Genomic DNA, 19,214 nt, shown 5'->3' with positions numbered 1-19,214 from the left:
AATACTGACATGAAAAATTCAATAGCTATTTGTAAGAATGAAATGGGAAAAATGGAACCTGCATTACTGTCATGAACATATGAATAAAGAGAAATTTAGCTACTGAATTGATCAATGCAATAGAGCCCCAACACTACGCCAAAGTATTTCTCTACATTGGGAACATGTAGAAAAGAGCTAGGATCATATTGTGGTGGAGACATGCTTGAAACTGATGGAGACCATGCCCAGAAGGATTCAGGCAGCATTGAAATCCAAAGGTGGATTAACAAAATACTGATAATAAAGATAATAAAAATTTAAATTTAGATTTTTAGGTACAAAATAGTAAAAATACAGTGATTGACAAAAATCAGCATAACTGATCACTTGCAATATAGTTGCAAGTTGAGATAGCCAAGATGATTGTCTATAACATGAAGGTCGTCGCATGCTCAAAGCTGTAGTGGATGGTGAGATATGGAGCCTGAAAGTCAAAAGTTCAAAACATTGTTACCGTTTTTGCTTGTTAGTGTATCTCATCTGTGGGGGCAATCGAGATCTGACCCTACTCACCTTTTAAACACTTAACACCTGTCCTAAGGGTGCCCAACCTAAGATAGCAGCTGGTGAAACAAGCATTTAGATGACAAATATGTTTCCTAACTTAATCCACACATGTATTCTGGTGAGTGGTCAGGCATGAAAGTGTTCTCAATAGGGAGAGGGGAAAGAGATAAATTTGGTCACTTGGCAGTGACTTATCCATCTGGATAACTAAAGATAACGCATACTGAAATATAGCATGCTCAATCCTTCTTTCCCTCTTTTAGGCTATGTGCGCACAGTGCGTTTTTCGCGGCGTTTTTCGGGTGCGTTTTTGGCCTCAAAACTGCATGACTTTGCTTCCCCAGCAAAGTCTATGAGTTTTCATTTTTGCTGTTCGCACACAACTTTTTTTTTAAGCTGCGTTTTTGAGCTTGAAAAAAAAAATGGACATGTCAATTCTTTCCTGCGTTTTTCTGCGTTTTTCCCCCATGCAATGCATTGGAAAAACGCAGCAAAACGCAGAGATCAAAAACGCAGCAAAACGCAGCCAAAAACGCACCAAATCGCGGTAAAAAGCATGCGTTTTTGTGCGTTTTCGCGGCCAAAAACGCACAAAAACGCAGCGTCAAAAAAACGCAGTGTGTGAACTTAGCCATAGACTGTCCTAAAGTTGACCGGACACATCCTCTCACTCCCTCATGCACGTGCATCGGCTTAGCGTGCATGTGTTCCTTCTAGACAGAAAGTAAACTGCTGCCAGGCACCTCTAGATGTGATGGAACATCCTTGACAACAAAGAATTGGGCATGTTTAAATTCAATATGCCCAATCTTTCTTTGTTTTATCTGGTACTAGCTGTAGTACCCGGGCATTGCCCGGGATAGTAACTGTCTCTGTCTGTCTATCTCTTTCTGTCTGTGTGTCTGTCTGTCTCTGTCTGTGTGTGTGTGGCTCTGTCTGTGTGTCTGTCTCTTTCCCTGTCTGTCTGTGTCAGTCTCTATCCATGTTTGTCTGTCTGTGTATATCTCTGTCTGTCTGTCTCTGTATCAGTCTCTCTGTCTGTCTCTCTATCTCTATGTCTGTCTGTCTCTTTTCTCCCTCTGTCTCTTTTCCCCTCTGTCTCTTTTCCCCCTCTCTCTCTTTTCCCCCTCTGTCTCTGTCACCTCTGTCTCTTTGACTGTCTCTCTCTCTGTGTCTCTTTCCTCATCTGTCTCTGTCTGTGCTTATGTCTGTCTGTCTCTCTCTATCCGTCTCCCCACCGACATCGTATTACCTCACACATAAGCTTCTTATACTAACAATTTATTTTGTTCCTATAGCAACTAGTGTTGAGCGGACACCCTCTCTCTCTCTCTCTCTTTTTTTTTTTTTCCCGGATCCGACTCCCCATTCATTTACATAGCCACGGATTCCGGATTAGATCCGGACTTCGCCGTCAACCCGATCCGGATCCGTTGGACCCAGATTATGGCCGATCCGCTCAACTCTAATAGCAACCAATCACAGCTCCTATTAAAAACCTGTAGCTTCTATCTCCATTGACTTTAAGTGAGACAGGATTTTTGAAGAGTAACTGTAAAGTGCGGGGTTAAATTTTCCTGTCAATATATAGTCTATGACGTTCCCTGAGTCACATGGGGTGTCTGTGCAAAATTTTGTGATTGTAAATGCGACGGTGCGGATTCCTTTACGGACACACACACACACACACACACTCATATATATATACACACACACATACATTCAGCTTTATATATTAGATAGGGGGAGGAATTGGATCAGTGCAATACACATTAGATAGTCATCTTGTCCTGCTGAAATTGGGATCATTGAAATTGTATGATCATCTTAAGAACAGGCCATTAATGTAAAAGTCCCGAAAACCACTTTAAAATGCATTCTACATAAAAGCTGAACGCCTGACGTTACCTCTGAGGTGCCTCAGTGAGATTTCATTGCAGAAGAACAAGTGTCAATCACAATGATACCAACGATCGTTTTAGTTCAGGACAATTAATTCATTTTGGGTAAACAAAGACATTTATGTAATTACATTCTATACCGGGTAATATCTCCTCCAGACAATGACGTTAGTAATCCTTCATGAAAAGGCATTGGAGCAATGTTATCTTACCAGAGAAATGAGAAAATTAATGAACTAGCTATACAACATAATTATGTAGGAGCGGCTGAGAAATGCCATTTTGACCCTTTTAGTTTTATACTTTGGAGGACAGGCTGTTTTTTGGAGGCTTTAAAATTAAAGTTTTCAAATCCATGTCAAAAAATCAGGCTTTAGTTCCCATTTAGTCCACATAAGACAACAAGAGCAGGTATAGGATCAATTGGAGGAAGTTTTTGCAAAATATATCATGTCTTATCGAAGAGTCTAAATAGATAGATCCCCATTATAAATGCCAGTCACTAAGTATAAGGACAGCTACTGCAAAATGATGCAAGAGGAAAAATGCAGGAGACACGGATGGAAATTGTGCAGTTTTTGAGCCTAATGCGCACATCCATATTACAGAAGTTTAAAAGGATCCTGTCAGCAGGTTTTTCCCTTATGAGTAGAGTTGAGCGCGGTTCGTGGTTCGTGGTTCTCCAGTTCGCGGCTCGAGTGATTTTGGGGCATGTTCTAGATCGAACTAGAACTCGAGCTTTTTGCAAAAGCTCGATAGTTCTAGATACGTTCGAGAACGGTTCTAGCAGCAAAAAGCAGGGCTTTTTACAGCTACAGTGAGCAGGAGCCATCGCTGGCAGCCTGCCACAAGCTGGTAACCAAGATAAACATCGGGTATCCAAGCAAAGCGCTTTGGTTAGTAACCCGATGTTTATCTTAGTTACGTGCAGGAAGCCCACACTTTCCCGCTCAGCTCGCTCCGCCCCCTCCTGCCCGCGGCATGTACACATACATACACAAACACACACACACACACACATCCCCCCCCCCATCCCCCCCCATCCCCCCCATCCCCCCCCGCCCGCCCGCGTCGCTCGCTCGCTCGCTCGGCTTACCTGCGGTGATGAAGTCCCGCCATCCCGACCTCAGCGCTGTCACTGTCCTCCATGGCCGCCGCTTGTCACATCACCTATCGCTTCCGACCCGAGACTGACTAGCGGTGACGTCACGGACCTCTCGCGATACTTGCTGTGAAGGCGCCGGTCATTGAACTCAGTGACAGGGGCTGTCAGTGTGCTGGAGATCAGCGCAGGTAATGTACCTCGCTGACAGCAGCACTTGTCACCCCCCTGCAGTGACCTGGGCTGACCCATTGATGTTAGCTCAGGTCACTGCACTGCTCTCCCAGTCAATGGGGAACATCCTGCTCTTCATTGACTGGGACAGTGTGGATCGTCATGGCAACCCCTTGGATTACACCAGACCTGGATTTGTTTTTCAATCTAATAAATTGGTTAAAGAGGGAATGTTTTGGGGAGTGTTTTTTCAAATAAAAATGTGTTTGTCGTCTATTTTTTTTTATTACTGACTGGGTTGGTGATGTCGGGTATCTGATAGACGCCTGACCTCACCAACCCCAGGGCTTGATGCCAGGTGACATTACACATCTGGTATTAACCCCAAATATTACCCCGTTTGCCACCGCACCAGGGCGCGGGATGAGCTGGGGCGAAGCACCAGGATTGGCGCATCTAATGGATGCGCCACTTCTGGGGCGGCTGCGGCCTGCTATTTTTAGGCTGGGGAGATTCCAATAACCATGGACCTCCCTAGTCTGAGAATATCAGGCCCCAGCTGTCTGCTTTACCTTGGCTGGTGATCCAATTTTGGGGGACCCCTACGTGTTTTTTTTTTTAATTATTTATTTAATTTAAAATAACAGCGTGGGGTGCCCTCAGTTTTGGATTACCAGCCAAGGTGAGGTTGCCAGCTGTGGTCTGCAGGCTGCAGCCGTCTGCTTTACCCTAGCTGGCTACAAAACTAGGGGGAACCCTATGTCATTTTTTTTTCATTTTTTTGGCTAAATACAAAGCTAAGCACCCCTTAGTGCCACATGAAAGGTACCAAAGGGTGTTCCACTTTTTCTCCATTTTTTTCTCCACTTTCTCTCCACTTTTTCTCCACTTTTTCTCCATTTTTTTCTCCACTTTTTCTCCACTTTTTCTCCACTTTTTCTCCACTTTTTCTCCACTTTTTCTCCACTTTTTCTCCTCTTAATCTCCACTTTTTCTCCTCTTATGCTCCACTTTTTCTCCACTTTTTCTCCACTTTTTCTCCACTTTTTTCTCCACTTTTTCTCCTCTTATGCTCCACTTTTTCTCAACTTTTTCTCCACTTTTTCTCCTCTTATGCTCCACTTTTTCTCCACTTTTTCTCCACGTTCTCTCCACTTTTTTCTCCACTTTTTCTCCTCTTATGCTCCACTTTTTCTCCACTTTTTCTCCACTTTTTCTCCACTTTTTCTCCACTTATGCTCCACTTTTTCTCCACTTTTTCTCCACTTTTTCTCCACTTTTTTCTCCACTTTTTCTCCTCTTATGCTCCACTTTTTCTCCACTTTTTCTCCACTTTTTCTCCTCTTATGCTCCACTTTTTCTCCACTTTTTCTCCACTTTTTCTCCACGTTTTCTCCACTTTTTTCTCCACTTTTTCTCCTCTTATGCTCCACTTTTTCTCCACTTTTTCTCCACTTTTTCTCCTCTTATGCTCCACTTTTTCTCCACTTTTTCTCCACGTTCTCTCCACTTTTTTCTCCACTTTTTCTCCTCTTATGCTCCACTTTTTCTCCACTTTTTCTCCACTTTTTCTCCACTTTTTCTCCACTTTTTCTCCTCTTATGCTCCACTTTTTCTCCACTTTTTCTTCACTTTTTTCTCCACTTTTTCTCCTCTTATGCTCCACTTTTTCTCCACTTTTTCTCCACTTTTTCTCCACTTTTTCTCCTCTTAATCTCCACTTTTTCTCCTCTTATGCTCCACTTTTTCTCCACTTTTTTCTCCACTTTTTCTCCACTTTTTCTCCTCTTATGCTCCACTTTTTCTCCACTTTTTTCTCCACTTTTTCTCCACTTTTTCTCCTCTTATGCTCCACTTTTTCTCCACTTTTTTCTCCACTTTTTTCTCCACTTTTTCTCCTCTTAATCTCCACTTTTTCTCCACTTTTTCTCCACTTTTTCTCCACTTTTTTGTCCACTTTTTCTCCACTTTTTCTCCTCTTATGCTCCACTTTTTCTCCACTTTTTTCTCCACTTTTTTCTCCACTTTTTCTCCTCTTAATCTCCACTTTTTCTCCACTTTTTCTCCACTTTTTCTCCACTTTTTCTCCACTTTTTTCTCCACTTTTTCTCCACTTTTTCTCCTCTTATGTTCCACTTATTCTCCACTTTTTCTCCACTTTTTCTCCACTTTTTCTCCTCTTATGTTCCACTTATTCTCCACTTTTTCTCCACTTTTTCTCCACTTTTTCTCCTCTTATGCTCCACTTTTTCTCCACTTTTTCTCCACTTTTTCTCCACTTTTTCTCCTCTTATGCTCCACTTTTTCTCCACTTTTTCTTCACTTTTTTCTCCACTTTTTCTCCTCTTATGCTCCACTTTTTCTCCACTTTTTCTCCACTTTTTCTCCACTTTTTCTCCTCTTAATCTCCACTTTTTCTCCTCTTATGCTCCACTTTTTCTCCACTTTTTTCTCCACTTTTTCTCCACTTTTTCTCCTCTTATGCTCCACTTTTTCTCCACTTTTTTCTCCACTTTTTTCTCCACTTTTTCTCCTCTTAATCTCCACTTTTTCTCCACTTTTTCTCCACTTTTTCTCCACTTTTTCTCCACTTTTTTCTCCACTTTTTCTCCACTTTTTCTCCTCTTATGTTCCACTTATTCTCCACTTTTTCTCCACTTTTTCTCCACTTTTTTCTCCACTTTTTCTCCACTTTTTCTCCTCTTATGCTCCACTTTTTCTCCACTTTTTTCTCCACTTTTTTCTCCACTTTTTCTCCTCTTAATCTCCACTTTTTCTCCACTTTTTCTCCACTTTTTCTCCACTTTTTTGTCCACTTTTTCTCCACTTTTTCTCCTCTTATGCTCCACTTTTTCTCCACTTTTTTCTCCACTTTTTTCTCCACTTTTTCTCCTCTTAATCTCCACTTTTTCTCCACTTTTTCTCCACTTTTTCTCCACTTTTTCTCCACTTTTTTCTCCACTTTTTCTCCACTTTTTCTCCTCTTATGTTCCACTTATTCTCCACTTTTTCTCCACTTTTTCTCCACTTTTTCTCCTCTTATGTTCCACTTATTCTCCACTTTTTCTCCACTTTTTCTCCACTTTTTCTCCTCTTATGCTCCACTTTTTCTCCACTTTTTCTCCACTTTTTCTCCACTTTTTCTCCTCTTATGCTCCACTTTTTCTCCACTTTTTCTTCACTTTTTTCTCCACTTTTTCTCCTCTTATGCTCCACTTTTTCTCCACTTTTTCTCCACTTTTTCTCCACTTTTTCTCCTCTTAATCTCCACTTTTTCTCCTCTTATGCTCCACTTTTTCTCCACTTTTTTCTCCACTTTTTCTCCACTTTTTCTCCTCTTATGCTCCACTTTTTCTCCACTTTTTTCTCCACTTTTTTCTCCACTTTTTCTCCTCTTAATCTCCACTTTTTCTCCACTTTTTCTCCACTTTTTCTCCACTTTTTCTCCACTTTTTTCTCCACTTTTTCTCCACTTTTTCTCCTCTTATGTTCCACTTATTCTCCACTTTTTCTCCACTTTTTCTCTACTTTTTCTATGGTCGGTCTACCCATTAGCTCTGCCATGCATAGTGTAGCTCTACACCTACTGCACATGTTACTTTATGATTGACATCTCTTTCGTACCAGAGCTGTCTAAGTCTACTCTGACCCCATATTTGTCATTACTATATTGTCCTTGTACTGTATTATGACATTTGTATCATGTGTTTCATTTCTTGCTGTGTTGCAATTTTTTTGCTGCATCCCAATTGTACCTCTACATTGTTCGAGTTTATGTTATTGTTCTCTCACTCTTATGTGATACTGATTATTGTCATTTTTCATGATTACATGCAGATAAGTCCAATCTGACGAAGGCTCAGGCCGAAACGTCATTTGTAACTTGTTTTGGACAAAAACATATATGCTTATGAAAAAAAAATTTTCTTAATACGGACCAATAAAGAGTGATTTTGCATTACTATCCATTGTGACTTACTGACTTAGTCTGGGAGATATAGAGTGCCGAGGTTACTCACTAATTTTATCTATTATTACCTCTGAGCACCTATATACCAGTGAGCAGAGCTTCCTCTACAGTAGTTCTCCTGATTAGGCATGCCCTTACCTCATGAGCAGGGCATTGCAGCTTTGGTAGCAACCATTACGACATGGACTCTGCTGCTGTGGACCCGGGGAGAGTGAGTGCAGATTCATTGCACCCACACTCCTCACATGAAGGGTCCGCACTCCTAGAAAATGGGGGATACGTTCCCTGAGTGTCTCCCCCCCATATTCTAGACGGTCCAGAGTCGTCGTGGGACCCCTTTATTTTTTTTCTTACAATAAATTGGTGAAAGAGGAAATGTTTTGGGGACTGTTTTTTCAAATAAATTTCTTTTGTCGATTTTTTGTTTTTGTTAGTACTGACAGTTTATGATGTTGGGTATCTAATAGACGCCATGACATCACAAACTGCTGGGCTTGATCTCAGGTGACTTTACAGCTAGTATCAACCCGATTTATTACCCCGTTTGCCACTGCACCAGGGCACGGGATGAGCTGGGGTGAAGCGCCAGGATTGGCGCATCTAGTGGATGCGCCACGTCTGGGGTGCCTGCGGCCTGCTATTTTTAGGCTGTGAAGGCCCAATAACTATGGACCTTCCCACCCTGAGAATACCAGACCACAGCTGTCCGCTTTACCTTGGCTGGTGATCCAATTTGGGGGGTCCCCTACTTTTATTGTGTAATTATTAATATTTATAAAATAATTATAAAAAAGAGCCTGAGGGGACCTCCACATTGGATCCCCAACCACGGTAAAGCTGCCAGCTGTGGTTTTCAGGCTACAGCCGTCTGCTTTACCCTAGCTGGCTATCAAAAATGGGGGGACCCAACGTAATTTTTTTTTTTTAACTATTTTTTAAATAGAAAAAATTAATGGGCTTCCCTGTATTTTGATTGCCAACCAAGGTAACGGCAGGCAGATGGGGGTGGCAACCCATAGCTGTCTGCTTTATCTGCGCTGAGAATCAAAAATACCGCGGAGCGCTACGTCATTTTTTTAAAGATTTATTTTTACAGCACTGTGATGTCCAGCAATCAAAATACAGGGAAGCCCATTTTATTTTTAGTTATTTAAATAAATAATTAAAAAAAATATATGTTAGCTCCCACTGCATTTTTTGTATTGCTAGCTAAGGGTAATCCAAGCAGCTACTGGCTGCTAACCCCCACTGCTTGGTGTTACCTTCACTGGCAATGGAAAATCCAGGGAAGCATTTTTTTTTTTTTTTGCCAAAAAGCTACAAAAAAAGGACGTGAGCTTCGCCATATTTTTGTATGCTAGCCAGGTATAGCAGGCAGGTGCTGGAAGAGTTGGATACAGCGCCAGAAGATGGCGCTTCTATGAAAATGCCATTTTCTGAGGCGGCTGCAGACTGCAAATCGCAGCAGTGGGGCCCAGAAAGCTCAGGCCAACCTGTGCTGCGGATTCCAATCCCCAGCTGCCTAGTTGTACCTGGCTGGACACAAAAATGGGGCAAAGCCTACGTCATTTGTTTTCTAATTATTTCATGAAATTCATGAAATAATAAAAAAAGGGCTTCCCTTTATTTTTGGTTCCCAGCCGGGTACAAATAGGCAACTGGGGGTTGGGGGCAGCCGTACCTGCCTGCTGTACCTGGCTAGCATACAAAAATATGGCGAAGCCACATAATTTTTTCAGGGGGCAAAAAACTTCTGCATACAGTCCTGGATGGAGTATGCTGAGCCTTGTAGTTCTGCAGCTGCTGTCTGTCTGTATGGAGAAGAGCAGACAGCAGCTGCAGAACTACAAGGCTCAGCATACTCCATCCAGGACTGCATGCAGAAGTTTTTTGCCCACCAAAAAAATGACGTGGGCTTCGCCATATTTTTGTATGCTAGCCAGGTACAGCTGGCAGCCACGGGCTGCCTCCAACCCCCAGTTGCCTATTTGTACCCGGCTGGGAACCAAAAATATAGGGAAGCCCGTTTTTTTTAATTATTTCACTTATTTCATGAAATAATTAAAAAACAAATGACGTGGGCTTCGCCCTATTTTTGTGTCCAGCCGGGTACAACTAGGCAGCTGGGGATTGGAATCCGCAGCACAGGTTAGCCCGAGGTTTGTGGGCGCCTCTGCTGCGGATTTCAGTCCGCAGCCGTCCCAGAAAATGGCGCTCTCATAGAAGCGCCATCATCTGGCGCTGTATCCAACTCTTCCAACAGCCCTGGAGCCGGGTGGCTTGTTGGGTAATCATGAGTTAATACTGGCTTTGTTTTACCAGCCAGTATTAAGCCAGAGATTCTTAATGTCAGGCACGTTTGACCCGGCCATTAAGAATCTCCAATAAAGGGTTAAAAAAAGACACCACACAGAGAAAAAATACTTTAATAGAAATAAATACACAGACACATTAGAGACTCCATCTTTATTACCCCTGTCAGCCCTCCACGATCCTGCTCTTCTGTCTTCTTTCTTTCTAGTGTAGTAGTAGTGACGATTGTAGTGAGGGGCATCACTTGGGGCTGGGGAACCTCCATCCTAACTACAATGCTCACTACAATCGGGAAGCAGCGTGCAGCCTTCACTCCGTGAGTGATCACTGCTGGCTGCTAGCGGTAATGCTGACAGACGCGTTACCATAGCAACGGTGCTCCCGGAGCCGCGGTTAGCGGTGACGTCACCGCTAACTGCGTTGCTATGGCAACGGTGATCTCCGTTAATGACCGGCTGTGTCAGCCGGTCCCTAACGGAACGGGGAGTCGACCGTGTGCTAGAGCATGTCGCCGGTACACGGCGATACACATATGTGCACCGTGTACCGGAGAGATGCACTCGCAGGTCCTACATGACGTGTCATAGTCATGTGACCAGTCTGTAGCCAATGAGATAATAGCCACGTGACTGGTCACATGGCTATTTTGACGTCACGATAGGTCCTGCTTCTCTGCTGGCAGTGCAGGTCACCGGGAGGATTCAGCGATCATCGGATGGAATAGCGGCAGGAGACAGAGTGCAGAAGGGATCGCGAGGACCGGTAAGTGTTATGGCAATGTTTATTAACTGTTTGTGTACATTTATAATGCATTTTTATGTGTTTGTGATTGCCTCCCATTATAGCCTATTGGTTCTAGTTCGGTTCGTCGAACGTTCGACGAGCCGAACTCGAGCCAGACCCCCCGTTCGGCGAACCGCCTCGAGCCGAACCGGGACCGGTTCGCTCATCTCTACTTATGAGCTGAAGCCACCACCAGTGAGCTCGTATATACAGCATTCTAGAAGAGCCCAGACTGCTCTGTATAATATAAAAAACATCTATACTCACCTAGGTGGCAGTCCAGTCCGATGGGTGTCACTGGTCTTGATCCGGCACCTCCTCTCATCCTTCCATCACCGTCCTCCTTCCCAGCTCCGAGTGGATGAGGTGTGACGCCCCTGAGGCTTCAGTCACCACAGGGTGCAACACCTCACTTAAGGTGCGGTACTAATCCTGGATCCAGAGGGTTCCACAACACACCAACTCTTAGGCTAGGTTCACATTTCCGCCAAAATGTATCAGTCACAATCCGCGGCTCTGGTAAACAACGGAATCCGTTTGGCGGATTCCGTTGTTTCCCATAGACTTGTATTAGTGGCGGATTGCGACTGATGACCTTGCATTGCATCCGCTGCGCGGCACATCAGTCGTCTTTGGACTGACCGCCGGGCGGAAACAACGCAGAATGTAACGTTTTTTGGGCCGTCAAGAATCCGTCGCAATACGTCAAGCTTGTAATGGATGTCTATGGTGCTGGATTCCGTCGCAATCCGTCTTACAATGGAATCCAGCGCTGGATTCCGTCATGCTCTACTGAGCATGCCCAGCATGTTTAGCACACCAACTGGGCTGTCCCAAACACAAACGGATCATGACGGATCTGTCAAAAAACGGACGCACAGCGGATGTAACTGACGCGACGGATCAGTTTTTTCACAGGATTCCTGTGAACGGAATCCTGTGAAAGGCTAAGTTCACATTTCCGTTTTTTTGTATCAGTCACATGCGTTGCTTGACGCATGTGACTGATGCGCTGTACAACGGATGACAAAGAACATAATTTTCTTTGTCGGACTCTGTTGTGTGGGGGGGCGGAGCGCGAGGGGGTGGAGTTCGGGGTGGGTGGAGCCAAGCGAGGCCGTGGCACTGAGGACGTCAGTGCCGCGGGGACTGCAGGGCTGGGGACAGGTGAGTGTGTGTGTGTGAGAGTGTGTGTGAGTGTGTGTATGTGTGAGTGTGTGAGTACATGCTGGGAGGGGGCGGAGCCGAGCGGGGAAGTGTCGGGCTCCGTGCACAGCCAGGGTAAATATCGGGTAAAAGCAAAGTACTTTTTGCTTGGTTACCCGATATTTATCTTGGTTACCAGCATACACCGCTTAGCGCTGGCTCCATGCACACTTAACCACTGTAAATATCGGGTAACTAACCAAAGCGCATTGCTTGGTTACCCGATGTGTATCCTGGTTACGGGGGCAGAGAGCCAGAGAGAGCATGCGCAGCAAAATCCTACGGATCGCACTGCTCAAAAAACGTTACAGGCTGCGTTGCTCCTGCCAGCGGTCAGTTAAAAATCGACTGACCGCAACGCAGTGGATGCAACGCAGCATCATCAGTCGCAATCCGTCACTAATACAGCCATGGCCAAAAGTTTTGAGAATGCTACAAATATTAATTTTTACAAAGTCTACTGCTTAAGTTTTTCTAATGGCAATTTGCATATACTCCAGAATGTCATAAAGAGTGATCAGCTTAACAGCAATTACTTGCAAAGTCAATATTGGCTAAGAAAATGAACTTTAACCCCAAAAGCACATTTCAACATCATTGCATTCCTGCCTTAAAAGGAGCAGCTAACATTGTTTAAGTGATTGTTCCATTAACACAGGTTTAGGTGTTGATGAGGACAGGGCTGGCGATCAATAAGTCATGATTAACTAAGAATGACACCACTGGACACTTTAAAAGGAGGCTGGTGCTTGGTATCATTGTTTCTCTTCAGTTAACCATGGTTATCTCTAAAGAAACACATGCAGCCATCATTGCTCTGCACAAAAATGGCCTAACAAGGAAGAGTATCGCAGCTACAAAGATTGCACCTCAGTCAACAATCTATCGCATCATCAAGAACTTCAAGGAGAGAGCTTCCATTGTTGCCAAAAAGGCTCCAGGGCCCAAGAAGGAACAGCAAACGCCAGGACCGTATTTTAAAACTGTTTCAGCTGCGGGATCGGACTACCAGCAGTGCCGAGCTAGCTCAGCAATGGCAGCAGGCTGGTGTGAGTGCTTCTGCACGCACTGTGAGGCGGAGACTCTTTGAGCAAGGCCTGGTTTCAAGGAGGGCAGCAAAGAAGCCACTTCTCTCCAGAAAAAACATCAGGGACCGACTGATATTCTGCAAAAGGTACAGGGAGTGGACTGCTGAGGACTGAGGTAAAGTCATTTTCTCAGATGAATCCCCTTTTCGATTGTTTGGGACATCTGGAAAACAGCTTATTAGGAGAAGAAGAGGTGAGCGCTACCACCAGTCTTGTCTCATGCCAACTGTTAAGCATCCTGAAACGATTCATGTGTGGGGTTGCTTCTACGCCAAGGGAATCGGCTCACTCACAGTCTTGCCTAAAAACACAGCCATGAATAAAGAATGGTGCCAGAATGTCCTCCAAGAGCAACTTCTCCCAACTGTCCAAGAGCAGTTTGGCACCCAACAATGCCTTTTCCAGCATGATGGAGCACCTTGCCATAAAGCAAAGGTGATTACTAAATGGTTCATGGAACAAAACATAGAGATTTTGGGTCCATGGCCTGGAAACTCCCCAGATCTTAATCCCATTGAGAACTTCTGGGCAATCATCAAGAGACGGGTGGACAAACAAAAACCAACAAATTCTGGCAAAATGCAAGCATTGCTTATGCAAGAATGGACAGCTATCAGTCAGGATTTGGTCCAGAAGTTGATTGAGAGCATGCCAGGGAGAATTGCAGAGGTCCTGAAGAAGAAGGGTCAACACTGCAAATATTGACTTGCTGCATTAACTCATTCTAAATGTCAGTATAACCTTTTGGTACTCATAATATGATTGCAATTATATTTCTGTATGTGATGTAAACATCAGACAAACACAATTAAAAACCAGAGGGCAACAGATCATGTGAAAATATAATTTTGGTGTCATTCTCAAAACTTTTGGCCATGACTGTAGAAGTCTATGGGGAAAAACAGGATTCCTGCAAAATATTTTGCAGGATACCGTAAGTCCTCAAGGCGACGGATTGTAACTGATGCAAAACAACGGAAATGTGAACTTAGCCAAAAACACATTGCGTCAGTTGCCATCTAAAAAACGACGGGTCCATCGCTGACGGACCTGACGGATTTAAAATAACGGAAATGTGAACCTAGCCTTACACAAAACCAGGTTGGCCTCCCCACTGAGGACCAGCTAGGGTTGGGTCTTAAGGCAGTCACTAAACATGGGGGGCTGCCACCTACTAGCGACAGGGAACCGGGAGAGGAGCAGCCACCAGGGGGAGTTAGGAGCCAACACAATAGTTAAGAAGTTCGCCACCAGGAAAGGAAGAGAGCAGACGGGTTTACTGGTGGCTCTGGTGGGACGCACAAGTTAATACGGTTGCCAAGGGGAGAGCTTAATTGCACCCTTTCTTTATTGTACACCTAGGGACCACGAAACCGGGCTACCCGTGACATCTCCAGACCCGACATCACAGAACCCGGCAACGAGTAGCGTTAACCCCTTGCCCCGTTGGTGCTACAGAGGTATCCTACGTCATCCACACAGAGGCCTCGATGGCGCTCCTGGGCATGCGCAGTTTGATTTGCCATGCTGGAGGCTGGGAAGGAGGATAGCGATGGACGGAAGAGAGGAACCAGACCCGAGAGCAGTGACGACCATTGGACCTGACCACCCCCTAGGTGGGTATTATAAAGGTCTTTTTAACATTATACAGAGTGGCCTGTGCTCTTATATACAGTACTAGAAGGTGGCCCGATTCTACGCATCGGGTATTCTAGAATTTACGTATTGTGTAGTTCATGTATGATTTTTGTTATATATATATATATATATATATATATATATATATATATAGATGTTGTTGTGTGTAGTTACCAAGTGTTTATGTAGGGTGCTGTACATGTTATGGGTGTTGTCTGGGTGTGGCGGGGGGTGAGAGCGGTGTTGTATGTGTGTTGCGTGTGTTGCGTTGTTTGTGGAGCGCTGTGTGTCTGTCGCGTTGTGTGTGTTGCGCGGTTTGTGTGGGTGTGGTGTGTTTTGGAGGCAGGTATGTTTTGTGCAATGTGTGTGTTGTGCGGTATGTGCGTATATTTATGTATGCCGCGGTGTTTGTGTGTTGGGTGTTGTGTGTGTGCGGCGTTGTCTGTGTGTGTGGGTGTCTGTGTAGGGCGGTGTTTGAGGTTCCCAGTGCGTGTGTGGTGTGTTGTGTGTGTGTGTGTGTTGGGGGGAGGTGTGCACCTCCCATCGTGCTCCATCCCCCATGCTGCGCATCCCCCATCATGCCCCATCCCCCAATGCTGCGCACCCCCCATCGTGCTCCATCCCCCATGCTGCCCAACCCCCATCGTGCTCCATCCCCTATGCTGCGCATTCCCCATCGTGATCCATCCCCCATGCTGCGCACTCCCCATCGTGCTCCATCCTCCATGCTGCGCACTCCCCATAGTGCTCCATCCCCCATGCTGCGCACCCCCCATCATGCTCCATCCCCCATGCTGCGCACCCCCCATCGTGCTCCATCCCCCATGCTGCGCACCCCCATCGTGCTCCATCCCCCATGCTGCACACTCCCCATCGTGCTCCATCCCCCATGCTGCGCACCCCCATCGTGCTCCATCCCCCATGCTGCGCACTCCCCATCGTGCTCCATCCCCCATGCTGTGCACTCCCCATTGTGCTCCATCCTCCATGCTGCGCACTCCCCATCGTGCTTCATTCCCCATGTTGCGCACCCCCCATCGTGCTCCATCCCCCATGCTGCGCACCCCCCATCGTGCTCCATCCCCCATGCTGCGCACCCCCCCATCGTGCTCCATCCCCCATGCTGCGCACTCCCCATCGTGCTACATCCCCCATGCTGCGCACACTCCCCATCGTGCTCCATCCCCCATGCTGCGCACTCCCCATCGTGCTACATCCCCCATGCTGCGCATCCCCCATCGTGCTACATCCCCCATGCTGTGCACCCCCCATCGTGCTCCATCCCCCATGCTGTGCACCCCATCGTGCTCCATCCCCCATGCTATAATAGTTCTCCTATTATACTCAGAGAGGAGTATATTAGGACTATAATAGGAGGAGTAGTCCTGGGGGGAGAGGAGTATAATGCCGGCTCCCTGCACATGTGTACCGGGAGCCGGTGTACGCTGGTAACTATGATACACATCGGGTAACTAAGGGACCTTAGTTACCCGATGTGTATAATGGTTACCAGCGTTCACCGGCTCCGTCACGATCCCAGCATCGCAAGGTTATGTCTGGCGCTGCTGGGATCGTGAAGGAGCCGGTGTACACTGGTAACTATGATACACATCGGGTAACCAAGGGACCTTAGTTACCCGATGTGTATAATGGTTACCAGCGTTCACCGGCTCCGTCACGATCAGAGCATCGCAAGGTTATGTCTGGCGCTGCTGGGATCGTGAAGGAGCCGGTGTACACTGGTAACGGGTAACCAAGGGACCTTAGTTACCCGATGTGTATAAAGGTTACCAGCGTACACCGGCTCCGTCACGATCCCAGCAGCGCAAAGTTATGTCTGGCGATGCGTGCGGAGGGCCGAGGCGAGCGGGCAATCCATGCGGAGGGCGGGGCCAGGCCGAGGCGAGCGACCAATCCGTGGGGGGGGCCGGAGCCGAGGCGAGCGGCCAATCCGTGCGGGGGGGCGGGGCCATGGCGAGCCCAGCGGCCAATCAGCTTTGTGTCACCGTAAGGACACAATTTTGGACCAAGACAGACAGACAGACAGACAGACAGAATAAGGCAATTATATATATATATATTTTGGAATGCTGTATATAAGAGCTCACTGGTGGTGGCCGCAGGTTATAAGGGAAAATCCTGGTGAGAGGTCTCTTTAAAATAATGTCTATATTATTCAGGAAATTTAGCGGTATTTCCAGGTACAGTACCTGCGATTTTATAGTCTGGCAGTGACAGCACATTTCGGGTGTTACCTTTACTTTCTAAAAGGGTGAATTTCCACAGGATGGAATTGCTGAGGGTTTGACCAGATAAACTCAGGAGTAGAGTACAGGACAACTCAAGTGACTTTCATCTCATCCACAAGCTGTGGAAATTTTCCGTGCAGAATTTCAGTTGTAACGCAGGTTTTAAGCGTACGTGTACACAACACATATTAGCTGCAGAATTTCCACATTTTCCACAAATCCAAACAAAAACCATTAATTGACTGGATTTTACTCCAGATATAAGTGAAAATCTGTACCAGAAATTGACAATTGAATGTTAATTATGTTGAGTGCCTCAATTTTTGCTGCAGATTTTTTAATTTACCTTGGACTATCTGTGGAGCTGCTGCAGCAACATGAGCAGAGGCGAATTGTAACGCTCGCCGCTGGAAATGGTAAAGCAGCGAGCTGAAGTGGACCCACTGGATCACAGTGGTGATCCTGGGCTTACCCTTTAGTGGGAGGGGCTTGACTAAGCTTCCACTGCGAGGCAGACGCCAGGTGCCACTCCCAGGGCAGTAACTGCGACTGTCAGCTGATCCCCAGGCAGGGACGGACTCAGGTACAGACAGGCTGAGTCTCTAGTGTAGACAGGAACCACCAGGATAGCCAAGGGAGGCAGCAAGGCCAAGATGGACAGGCAGAGTCACTAGAAAGACAGGTATCACCGAGGTAGCTGAGACAGATGGCATGGCCGGGGTGGACAAACAGACACTAGTAAAGCTGGGACCACCAGAGTAGCTGAACCAGATGGCACGGCTGGTGTAGACGGACACAGTCACTAATAAAGCAAGGACCTCCAAGGAAGCAAATTGCATGGCCAAGGCAGAAAGGTACTAAGTACCAACAGGGCAGCATGGACAGGAACTAGATATCAACAGAACAGGATGGATAGAAACCAGGTACCAACAGGAAAAGGACGGACAAGGGAAGTTGACAATTAGCTGGGAAGGGCACAGAACCGCTAACTAACTGAACACGTTGATCAGGCACTTCCCTTAGTGGGGGAGTGCCTTAAGTACCCAGTTCCCCTCAGTGATAGGCAGAGTGGCACCTCCAGGGAGTGACGCCGGTGTGCACACCTTAGGAGCACTCCTGGTGCACCTATGCAGTGTGCACAGGCCCTGGGAGGGGGATGCAGGAAGCACCTCCGTGGAGAACCATGGTGACGCCAGGTAGAGTGGTGAGAGCCGATCGCGGCGGTGTAGTAAGGACACCAGCGCTACACCAATCTACAGCAATATCTGCAAAGGTTTGTGCGAATTTATCTTGCAGATTTTTTGTGACTTTACTCGTAATGGTCCATTTATATCAGAAGAATTAGACTGTATGTCTTCTCACAATGCCACACTTGTACTATCGGAAAGGCCATGTAATAAGTGATTTTAAAGATGATCTGTCATCTGACAAGGCAAAGTAAAATGACCTTTAATTCTTTGGCTGTTTTGATGTCTTCAGAAATTATTCATCCCGTTATTGAACATCAACATGTACAAGGCAAGTTATGTTCAGTTCTTCATGCACAAAGCAAAAGATAAAGTCACTGACCTGTCCAAGCATATCGGGTGCAATAGGAATTATAGGCCAAATAGTGGAATAAGCACCAAAGAACACCAACCACATCAGCATGCTTCCCCAGACGGCGAGATGACTGAACTGCAAGATGAGGAGTAATTCAGTGTTAATATAATTGTGGTCACATCAGTATGAAGGAAAATACAGTCCCATATGATAAAGTTATAGTGGTTTGTGGTTTTGGAAAATCCCTGTCCTCTCGGCTGTAGTTAGTTTTAAAACAATAAACAAACTGTGCTTTAGTCAACGTAACCAAGTCCAGCGCTGAGAATCCGTTGCTGCTCCTGGTGCGTTATTGTCTGCAGCGCCCATGTCATGTAAACAGCGCTGCAGCCAATCAGTGAGATCTATTGTTCTGTGCAGTTTGTACCATTAACACCAGAAGAGCAGCTGAGCTCAGTTTTTTGCTGCAGCACAGCCAGTAAGGGTACCGTCTCACGTGTGCGTCACTACATGGTCGCTGGTGAGCTGTCAATCAGACAAATCTCCCCAGCGACCAGCCACCAGCGACTTGTGTAATGAAGGTGCGCTTGGTAACCAGGGTAAACATCAGGTAACCAAGCAAAGCGCTTTGCTTAGCTACCCGATATTTACCTTGGTTAACAGCGTACGCTGCTTACGCAGTCAGTGCTCGTTGGTCTCCCG

The 19,214-nt window shown here is 46.0% G+C and overlaps 1 protein-coding gene across 1 annotated transcript in view; it reads right to left on the bottom strand.

The window, feature by feature from the left end:
* ATP8A2 (ATPase phospholipid transporting 8A2) overlaps positions 1 to 19,214 on the bottom strand; it is a 1,156,459-nt gene that overhangs the window by 275,663 nt on the left and 861,582 nt on the right. The window contains exon 33 of the mRNA XM_075337374.1: positions 18,543 to 18,650. Within this exon, the coding sequence (XP_075193489.1) occupies positions 18,543 to 18,650 (108 nt within the window). The remainder of the gene's footprint in view (positions 1 to 18,542; positions 18,651 to 19,214) is intronic.

The sequence above is a fragment of the Anomaloglossus baeobatrachus genome, chromosome 2 (assembly GCF_048569485.1).
Source record: "Anomaloglossus baeobatrachus isolate aAnoBae1 chromosome 2, aAnoBae1.hap1, whole genome shotgun sequence".
NCBI classification, from domain to species: Eukaryota; Metazoa; Chordata; class Amphibia; order Anura; family Aromobatidae; genus Anomaloglossus; species Anomaloglossus baeobatrachus.
The sequence above is the reverse complement of the archived record's forward strand: the minus strand, read 5'-3'. Positions and strand labels throughout refer to the sequence as shown.